Below are 10,546 nucleotides of genomic sequence, written 5' to 3' on the forward strand. Positions count from 1 at the left end.
CTTGATCTTCTTTCTGTTTTTCCAAATTCTGGTATGTGTTACAGATTTTAGATTTGTGAATTAATTTATGTTCTTCTGTTCTTCACTGGTTCATTGAACTTTGGTAACTTCGTGTTTCTGCAAAGTTTATTGGAATCAGTAAGATTCTTTAAACACAGATTGACAACAATTCTTCTTTAAGAAAAAATATTTCGTATATTTTTTCTAATCTGTTTCTGATTCTAGTTTCTCTACTAGTTTTAATTTTCTAGTTGTGAAAATGTTCTTAAACTTTATTGTGTCTTACCAAGTTCTTCAAAGTTTTGTTCTAAGTATCTTAGGAATACAAGATGAACAACATCCAATAACAACATGATACCAAGCAAATTAAATCATTTTTTGGAGGACAAGTTAATCGAAAATTACAAAAACAGAATCAAACTTCGATCTGCAACATTGAAGTTTAAAATTGTGTTTTTGAACGTAAAAGTGTATGCATATCTTACCCCTACCTTGTGGAGGTAGAGAGGTTTTTTCTAAAAGACCTCCGAGACAGAGACACAACAAGACTGTTGAAAAATGATGAGAACGCCAAAACTTTGGCGTTTTAACTTTCATTACACTTCTTCAATATTCTCTACCCCATTACACGTCCTTTAAAAAATGAAACAGAAATAGGAAAGAACTTTAGCAAAAATTGGGAAACAATGATATGGTGGAAAACAAGATAAGCAACATGGGTAGGGATGGGGGGAAGGGGGTCAACGCCCAACTCGCGCCATCACAAGGCGTGTTTCACTTCTATAAAGAATGATAGATATGGCAAGAAATTTCATCAACTGATTCGCGTTTACTTCATGTGCCAAAGCTACGGTCTCCAGCATCACCCAATCCGGGGATAATAAACCTGAAAATTACAGAACAGGAAACAGTAATGGCATGATGCAGGAGTGCTATTTAGAGAAGTGAGCAACGTAAAAGGTTGTGCAATGATTGGTTACCCTTTCTCATTAACAGTTGGGTCAAGTATTCCAGCATATACATGTAATCTGGAAAACAAGAAACAAGAGTTAAGGAAATCTACTAAATCAATTCAAATGCAGAAGATAGATATAAACTTCGAGTTGTTAAACTAATTACCGTGGAAACTTCTCACTAAGCTTTGTGAGAGCAGGAGGAGCAGCCACTGCACATAACCTGAAAGATGCAAGTCATGTAATCAGCAAGTTGGAAACAAAAATGTAACTAGAGACATCAAAAACTCAAAACTCTCACACTGAAGCAATGTTCATTCAGAAAATTCAGTTCAGTGTGTGTTGAGTATTGGAAAGTATATTAGCGACCAAACTAATAAGAGTTAATCCATTGTTTTACATATGTTTCAGGATGAGGTTTTCTAAAAATGCTTGTAGCAAAATCTAGAACTGCTTGAGAGACTAAAGAGAGGAGCCGTCACAACTAAGTATTTAAACATGCAAGGTTTGTGGCAAACTATCAGTCACAATATATGGTGCAAACAAATATTTTAGCAAATAAACATAAATGAATATGTTGGAAACCTACCACTTTAATCTGACTATTGTCAACCCCACGTTCCTTTATTAGGTCAATAGCTGCAACGATTGTACCACCTAGGAAGATGTAGAAAATCCAGTCAGATGAGAAAAGAAATCAGGTGAAAAATACTTTATAAGCAGAAAACTTAACGATTTATAGCTACTACCATGAGATTATACATGTGTCTGTCCGTACATTCTACGAGATGCACACATTAAACTACACAAACTGAAGTGAAGGAAAAGACAAATGTTTGCCACAAAAAGATAGACCAAGTCCAGTAGCAATTAATCTGAACTCCTTAAAAAGGAAAAAAAAAAAAAAAAAAAAAAGAAAATGTAGAAAATCCAGTCAGATGAGAAAAGAAATCAGGTGAAAAATACTTTATAAGCAGAAAACTTAACGATTTATAGCTACTACCATGAGATTATACATGTGTCTGTCCGTACATTCTACGAGATGCACACATTAAACTACACAAACTGAAGTGAAGGAAAAGACAAATGTTTGCCACAAAAAGATAGACCAAGTCCAGTAGCAATTAATCTGAACTCCTTAAAAAGGAAAAAAAAAAAAAAAAAAAACTGAAATCCTTGGTGAGGATTTCCAGGGGAAGTACTTCCTTCACAAGACTCGCAAAGAATGCACATAGCCTTGAATACTTACAACGACAAAGGTTATTACACCCCCTATGCAATCTTGGTTGCTCATTCTGATTATAGAACCTAGAGTTCCAACTCATAAGGGGAGGGAAACTGGTTATGGTTCATTATTTCAGTAGAATGGCTGAACACATCATCTACTTGAATAATTTAAGAGTGTCTGTTATAAGAAACTAAGTGACTCTACTCCAACAAACACTGTACAAATTAAAGCCCACGAAGATGGAGCCTATAATTGTTTACAGATTCAGCTTCATTGCACTTCAGCAATTTGGCAGTGCAAGACAGAAAACAATTCAGAGAACGAGATACCAATATAACTGGAATAGAGAAAGCATAGTTCAGGACAAGAACCGTTGAACAAAGTTTTCGACCCAAGTCTCATGATTATGCACGAACTGGAAAATATATGCCTAGCCTAACAGTTATTTGCTAGGTTAAAGAAAGTGCTTAGCTGATTTTATGTTGCAAGATGGAGAGAAGCAATATAAGTACGATAATAGGGAGCGTCCCTCCTATTAGTCAATATTCTGCAATGCTTGACCCAAACCTTGTTTTGGACAAGTAACTACTGGTAGAATCTCAGCATTTAGATAGATTGGAAATAGATAACTGATATATGGACCATGAGTTCCGTAAATAAGAAAATTACAGAAATATAGGGGGAGAAGTGTTGGTACCAGTTGCGAGCATTGGATCCACAACAATCACACGAGAACCTTCAGGAAATTTATCAGGCAACCTAAGGAATGGACGAAAAGAGTTACAAATTTTACCCCCAAGTTTGTTCACCAAAAGATGCAAGATAGACCAAGCACAAATTAAAGAAGAAATGGGGCAAGAATGTGTACTTACTATACGAAAGCACGTCATATTTCATACAGAAACCTAGTGCCACGTGATACTACAGTAAGCAACAGTCCAGCGTCAACAAAGATACTTACTTGTTCAAGTATACAGAGGGCTGAAGTGTTTCTTCGTTTCTGCTTAATCCTTAATTTGAGAATGAAAAGAAGAATTAAAATCATGAGAAAGGAAAAAACACAAAAAGAACAAAATGCAGGACTACATTTGGTTTGGAACTTAGATTGATATAGTTTTAAATGTGATTGAAAATGAAACTCTGTTTTGAATGGTAGGGATGCAAATAAATGAGTGTTATCATGTACATGACACTCGTATGAAATAGTAGACTTTTACACCATTATAAGTACAATCACCTTAATATTCAATCAACTAACTTATCTATAATTTGCACTCCGATAGATACCCACACCAACAGGTTAGTAAAAGAAGAAATTCTAGTTTCCTGTGCTAAAAGATTATAATAACTTGTCCTTACCCAAATGATATGTTTTTGTAGCAGGCAAAATTGATGTTGCATGCTCTGCAAGAGCCAGACCAGCTCTCAAGATGGGAACAATCTGTAAAGCAAGGAATTGGGAGCATGAATGACCATGGCCAGAGAAGAAACCAAAATTGATAAACCAGGCCAGAGAAGAAAGAGTTGAATAGAAAGCAATAGCTAAACTTTTGGACTACAAAGCAGGAGAATATAGAAAAGCTTACTGCAACAGGTTCCCTTGGATCAACGAATTCCACAGATGCAATACCCATTGGTGACTGGATCTCTCCTGTTATGGTAGGCTGCAATGATGACCATAAGTATTTAAACCAACATTTGGCAAGGAAGTGTTCACAAAACCATTGGCATCTATATGGCTTATAGATAAGGGAGGTTTTGTTTTACTTCAATTGCATAAACATCAGAACAAAATGAAGTCATTTTCAATTTGAACATCCAAGTTTGCTACATTATAATGGATTTATAATCTATACACTAAGAGAGTTTTTCATACATAACAACAAAACACACACTATCAGAACTCACCAACCAATCTCTTGAAGCTTCATACAAAAGCAATCTACCTAGCTCAGCCATGGCATTCTCTACAAGGAAAACAGCAGATTGATATATACTTTATGAAAAAGACTGCCAAATCTATACCATACATGCAGAATGAATTGAAGATGAGTATTAATCTAATTAGTCATTTATCCAGGAAAGAGAATAATCTGAATCTATCGATATGGACATAGTACAACATTAATGTGATTTGACAAAGCCTAGAAATACTCAGTTCCTAAACATGCTTCGACTAAAGTCATATCTCTAGGTGCTTCTCTAGCTCCACATAGTTAATTAATTTTGTATGCAATAGAAAGATAACGTAAAAATAAGTTCTATGCAATTGCTGTGAGACTAACAATGTACTATAAGATGGACCATTTGGTCTTTAAGGCCGATATGCCACAAGACGAGTGACTTATAAATGTAGATATTATGATGGATGTACGGCCACACAGTATTAGACAATATTAGAAATGGTAGCATCCGACAAAGGTGCAAGTACCACAGATAAAGGAAAAGCTTGAGATGGTTTGCCCATCTCCGGTATACACCTCAAAATATACTTATTGTTAGGTGGGACGCTATGACGACTGAAGGTCCCAACATGAGACAAGGTAGACACAGAATTACGCCTCACGTTTAGGAACAAATTTCAAATGGAGCAACTTAATATTGTCAGTACATAAAAGACACTGGTGACTGGCCAAATTCAGTAACAGACTCGGACTTCACCAGTTCAGTACAATTTCTAACAAAACAAAAACTAATTTAAGCAGTATAATTTCTTGAATGAAAAATAATAACATCAATTAGAAAATCTACACATACTGAAAACAGGGCAAGGCGTCTGCTCATTTCGAAGAACTGATACCCAGTGCTTAATCAGAGGATGTGGCGGAACAAACACCTATATAATAACCAAAATTATTAATAAACTAACATTACAACATAACTAATTCAATTAAATAGCTTCTGTATTTGTTTACTAAGAAAACCATTTTGTCCCATCATCAGAAAGAGTTAAAAGAAAAATCCAAAACAAAAGATTCCCATCAAAAAAAGGGCAGCTCCAGCCTTGAAGGAAAGACCGGAGCACAAGAGACTATTGTACACAGACTTATCCTGCATTTCTACGAGAGGCTATTTCCACGGCTCGAATCCAGAGATCACATGGAGGCAACTTTACTAGTTAAGCCAAACCCATATCTAAACAACGAAAAAAAGCATTAAAAAAGTGAACTTTACCAGCATTCTATCACCAGAAATCACTTTGTTCTCAGTCGCCATTGAACAAACCACACTCTTCCTCCTAGTATAAAAATTACAACCCTGCAACCAAAAAATCCCAAAAGCTCAAAAATCCAATTTTATAAAATTAACCATACACAACCCCAAGATTACATGAATTCTTGATTTGTCACAATCTGATATTTTTTGGGAAAAATCATAAATGCACTAAAACTTAGTACAAAAAAAAAAAGGAAAACCCGTAAAAGGGTATACCCATCATTACAAATTCATCAAACACAGTGCATATCAATAAATTATACACAAAAGGGGTTTAAGTGGGGTTCATTAAAATACCTTTTTGTAATGAAAATTGAGTGTGGGGAGATTTTGCCGACAGTATGAAGCGGCTGAGGAAGAAGAAGGTTGTAAAGTGAGAGGGGGGTCGAGGGGTAAACGGAGGTGGGGGTGGGTATAAATAAGGAAGTGGCACGCCATTGGTGAAACAAAAAAGTTAAGCTGAGAGAAGAATTGTAGCTGGATTGGGTATCAAATTGCTGATTCTTTGGGAACGGTGAAGAAGAGTTCTACAGAAATTACTACAATTTTGTTTTAGCAAATAGAGAAATTTAGGTTGGCGTATATTCTATCTTTCCCCCGACCTCATTTCATGAGGTTGTTCGTTAAAATTTTACTTTATATTCCATTTGAATGGTTGTTAGTATTGTTCCAAACGTATCGTATTATAAATATTTAATTAATTTTGATGGATAGAAGTACATAGTATATATTGTTGGTCGGAGATGATAGGTATCTTGTGGAGTTACAAGTTGAGTTGCTTAGATCCGAACATTACGATTATAAAAAAATAAAAAAATAAAAATAATGTTTGAATGTATTATGTGTTCTCTGTCGTCTACTGATCATTATATAGTATCACATATTAATAACTTAAAGGATAAATCTAAAAAAATAGATATATGTGATAAAATAGAATTATTAAATAATAAGTAAATACAAAATGAAAAAGAAAAATTAAGTAGGCGTTTGGCCATGCGATACCATATCACGATATGGTATCATGAGATGGAATCAGCATTTGGACATGCGATTTTACGCTGATTCCATCTCACGAGATGTGATTCCAAATTCTCTAAAAACCATGATATGGAATTATATGGAATACCATATCATGATTTGAGATTTTTTAAACACAAAAATTGATCCACAAGTTTATATTTTGTTAAAACAACCCCACAAACTTTTGGAGCTTGGAAAAATAGCAAAATACTGAAACAAGGCATGAACCATTATGATATTGACTCACAAGTGAAAATTGTCATAGCTTGTGCAGTGTTATATAATTATTTGCGAAAAGGAGTAATGAAATATTTATGGTCTATGATCATGAAAATATAGTTGCGGATGATATTAACCAAAAAATGACTCAAAGCAACAATGTTGGTTCGTCTTCTCGGTCACATGATCGAGAAATGCAAGTTCAACGTGAGGAAATTGTCATTATTAAGTGGGAGGATTATATTAAAGACTAGTTCACTACAATTTATGTTCAATTTTTTTTATTGAATTAAAGTTTGATAAAACAGTTACTTAAGTGGGAAACAAATAGTTTTATGATAATTTATTATGCGGTTTTATAATTTTTTGTTTATTCGGTAAGATTGAATAAACAATTGAGACTATTTTAATAGTTTTACAACTTATGAGATTCTTATGTTTATGAGAAAATATATAACACAAAATTTTCATATCGCATGTCCAAACAAAACTTCAATTTCATCTCATGATTCCATATTATGATACCATATCGCATGGCCAAACGGGCCCTAAGATAACAACTAACGACATGATTACTTTACACCAAATGATTGTTATATAAAAATGAAACTTTTCATCTTTAGCTAATGAACTAATGAAGGATGTAATGATATGATATAATAACAATTAAAATAAATATTATATTTAAACTATATTACAATAACATTCAATAAAATACAATACAATATAATGTGTTTAAATTTGCACATATTTTACCTTTCAAAATCTTATTTTATGAAATTACATTGTATAGAGTATAGACATTTTTAATTATTTCCAATACCCCTTTTCTTTCTTTCTTAAAATTAGTATCGCTTTAATTACATCATTCTATAAAATATCTATAAAATATTACATCATTCTACAAAATCAAGAATGTATTGAAGTGCTGCTATTGTGCAGTATTTGTTTTGTTCATTGATGATATCATATGCTCCTTTTATTCTTATTAGTTTGTGGCAGAATCTAATCATCAATGTTTAATAATTTTTGAAATTTTTAAATATTTTATCTGTCTATTATTTTATCTTATTATATCTTGTTCTTTCTATTCATTACGATAAAGATTTTCTCACCCATAAATGATGATAATTTTATATTATTTTGTGTACAAGACAAAAATGAAAAAAAAGAAGAAAGAAGATGAAATGTGAAAAAAATACTATAGCTAGTGTGTATTGAGGTTAGTATAGTGAAGAAAGAGTTAGAAATAATTTTTCTATGTCTTCAACTAATTCAATATACAAAAAAGAAAATGAAGGAAAATGTTCTTACGGTGGAGCTTTGAACTCTTTAACTAATTAAAGTTATTTGAGTTGTACGACGTTTCTTGTTATATCCTAGAGGGAACAAGTTAAAAGTATTACTATTGGATTGATATAGATTATGCCGCTTCTCACCTTCACATTCAAAATGGTTCTTTGTTATACACTTGATAAATATTTCATGTTATGCACTTGATAAAGTAAATTTCATAAATGATATTTTATATTAATTGTGTCTTCTCATCCTCCATCACACCTTCTGCACTTCCATGGTAATAAAGAAGGCAGAAGGACCTTTTATATATATAATTAATTATTCTTCAAAATTAATAAATTCTATTAAAACATAGTGGAATTTGCTAGGACATTTGAGTCACACTTGAGAAATAAAAAACAAAGGAAAAGTGTCAAAAATAATCTTCAACATAATTTTTACTAATTAAAGTTCATGAACAAAATTTGTGAATTATACAATCATTGAAGAACAAATTCATGAACTCAAAGGTTGTAATAAATACTCCTAATAAGATCAAAGAAGGAAAGAAGAATTATCATTATCTTGAGCAAAAGGGATTTGGAATATTTGGAGAGTTAGTAAAAATAAACCATACAAATAGTTACATGATTTGCTGCCTCTCGAACTGGTGGATCTAAATTACCTTTGGAAAGTAAGGTATCACTCAAATTTTCAAAATTTGATTTCAGAAGTACATATTCATGAAGACATTTTCTGTAAATTTGCTTAAATTTTGGATTTGTTTCATTCGAAGTGATTGTGAAAATCTTTCTGTGAATATTTGTGTAATTTGAATATGCCATTTGAATCAAAACATATTCCAGATTGAACTTATTTCTTGCAAATTGAGCCACATCATTATTTCCCAAAACATCATAGCAAAATCTTGGTATATTAGATGAATCACAAGCTTTCTTAATTATTGGGGTTATAGCATATACTTTCAAATTTTCACCAAAAAAATCGACACTAGATAGAAAAATGTAGGGAAGGAAGAAGATTAATATGCTAATTGATCTCCCCATCTTTTATTTTATGTCTCACTTTGTTCTATCCTAATTTTTTTTGTTTGAAATTATAAATATGAGTTGATTTTATATCTCACTTTGTTCAACATAGTACATAAATTTTCTTGAAATAGTCAAACTATATTAAATTTTTTACGACTTATGAATTTAATAATATACTCTATGAAGTTATACTTCCCTCTGAGCAATAAAAGTCATCCATTATTGACTAGGCACAAGAAAGAAGAAATCAATAATAGGGGCAATTTTATCAAATTATCCTTATTAAATAGGGAAAAAGGGTCTGAAAAATACTTTAATTTTAGCCGAAATTGCTGTTACGATAGTCGATATCAAACTTTATGGAGGACCTTTTACCCCTTCACTATTTAATAGTGTATTTTAAAGGTATATATGTGCCTATGTGGACACGTTACTATTTATAATTATGCTATATTTATGATGTCCACGTGGACACATATATACATTTAAAATACACTATTAAATAGTGTAGGGGGTAAAAGGTCCTTTCCAAAGTTTGGTATCGTTACAGCAATTTCGGTTAAAGTTCAGATATATTTCAGACATTTTTCCCTATTAAATATAAGTCATGTGGATCAGTGGCGGAGGGAGGATTTTCATCAAGGGGGTTCAAAAAAATTAATCATGTAAATAATATCCACAAATAAATGGGTCGAATCGAATATAAACGGGTCGAATTAAACGAACGAATCAAGAAGAAACGGATTTTTAAATATTTGACTTTATAAATTTGGGGATTAAACTAATAAATCCTAAATTCCCAATCAGCGTTTTAATTTTTGGAACTAAACATCATTTTCTGATTGCATTATTATTTATTTTTAAAAAATAAAACGCCTGATATAAGCTGATAAAACAAAATGACCTCTACCCGGATTCGAACACGCGACCTCGCGTGCAGTAGAGCAAATTCCTGAACCCCCAACGCCACTGAGCTACGCCTTTGGTGTATGTTCAGGGGGTTCAATAGTATATATATACACATATATTCAAAATTTAATCTTATATATATAGTGTAATTTTTCGACGAAGGGGGTTCGGATGAACCCCCTTCGTTGAACGTAGATCCGCCCCTGATGTGGATATTGAATTTTTTTTAGTATTTAATAGCAAGGATAAAATAGATATAAAATGATAAATTATTCATTTGGTTTTATAAATGGACAAATATTATCAGAAATTTCAAAATATTGTAATGGACAAATAAAAATGAACGAAGAGATGGTAATAATCTAATTCCATCATAATAGTCAATATCTTAAATATGCACTTAATGTTTTTTAATCCCGTTTGAGATCTCACTAAGAGGATGTATGCAAATCATCAAAACGATTTTCTCTTAATTTTTTTAAATTCTAATCTTATATACAACTAATAAGATATGTGGATAATGAATGTATTTATTGGATCCGGCTCCTCTTCATTTTCTTCAAGTTCTTTGCTTAGATGAAAAACACACGACATAAGTGAAAATTAATAGCTAAGATTTAATTGATTAAAAAGAGATTTTATATATATATATATATATATATATATATATA

The 10,546-nt window shown here is 32.1% G+C and overlaps 1 protein-coding gene across 1 annotated transcript; it reads right to left on the reverse strand.

Moving 5' to 3' along the window:
* Positions 1 to 551: 551 nt before the first annotated feature.
* On the reverse strand, positions 552 to 5,990 carry LOC102592632 (uracil phosphoribosyltransferase). Its single transcript, XM_006340930.2, has 12 exons — positions 5,695 to 5,990; positions 5,356 to 5,439; positions 4,939 to 5,017; positions 4,090 to 4,148; positions 3,768 to 3,845; positions 3,541 to 3,622; positions 3,143 to 3,191; positions 2,879 to 2,940; positions 1,542 to 1,610; positions 1,120 to 1,174; positions 981 to 1,028; positions 552 to 886 (listed from the first exon to the last, which is right to left on the reverse strand). The coding sequence occupies exons 1-12, from the start codon at positions 5,833 to 5,835 to the stop codon at positions 835 to 837; spliced, it is 858 nt and encodes a 285-aa protein (XP_006340992.1). The 5' UTR covers positions 5,836 to 5,990; the 3' UTR covers positions 552 to 834.
* Positions 5,991 to 10,546: the final 4,556 nt, after the last annotated feature.

The sequence above is a fragment of the Solanum tuberosum genome, unplaced genomic scaffold, assembly GCF_000226075.1.
Source record: "Solanum tuberosum cultivar DM 1-3 516 R44 unplaced genomic scaffold, SolTub_3.0 scf00021, whole genome shotgun sequence".
NCBI lineage: Eukaryota > Viridiplantae > Streptophyta > Magnoliopsida > Solanales > Solanaceae > Solanum > Solanum tuberosum.

What these genes read in the sequence shown, in the direction of transcription:
- LOC102592632 (XM_006340930.2), bottom strand. Translation starts at nt 5,835, where the DNA reads ATGGCGTGCCACTTCCTTATTTATACCCACCCCCACCTCCGTTTACCC. An exon ending in ATCCAAGGGAACCTGTTGCA is followed by an intron (nt 3,623 to 3,767) that starts GTAAGCTTTTCT and finishes CTTGCTTTACAG; the next exon opens with ATTGTTCCCATCTTGAGAGC. An exon ending in CTTAGTGAGAAGTTTCCACG is followed by an intron (nt 1,029 to 1,119) that starts GTAATTAGTTTA and finishes CTTGTTTTCCAG; the next exon opens with ATTACATGTATATGCTGGAA.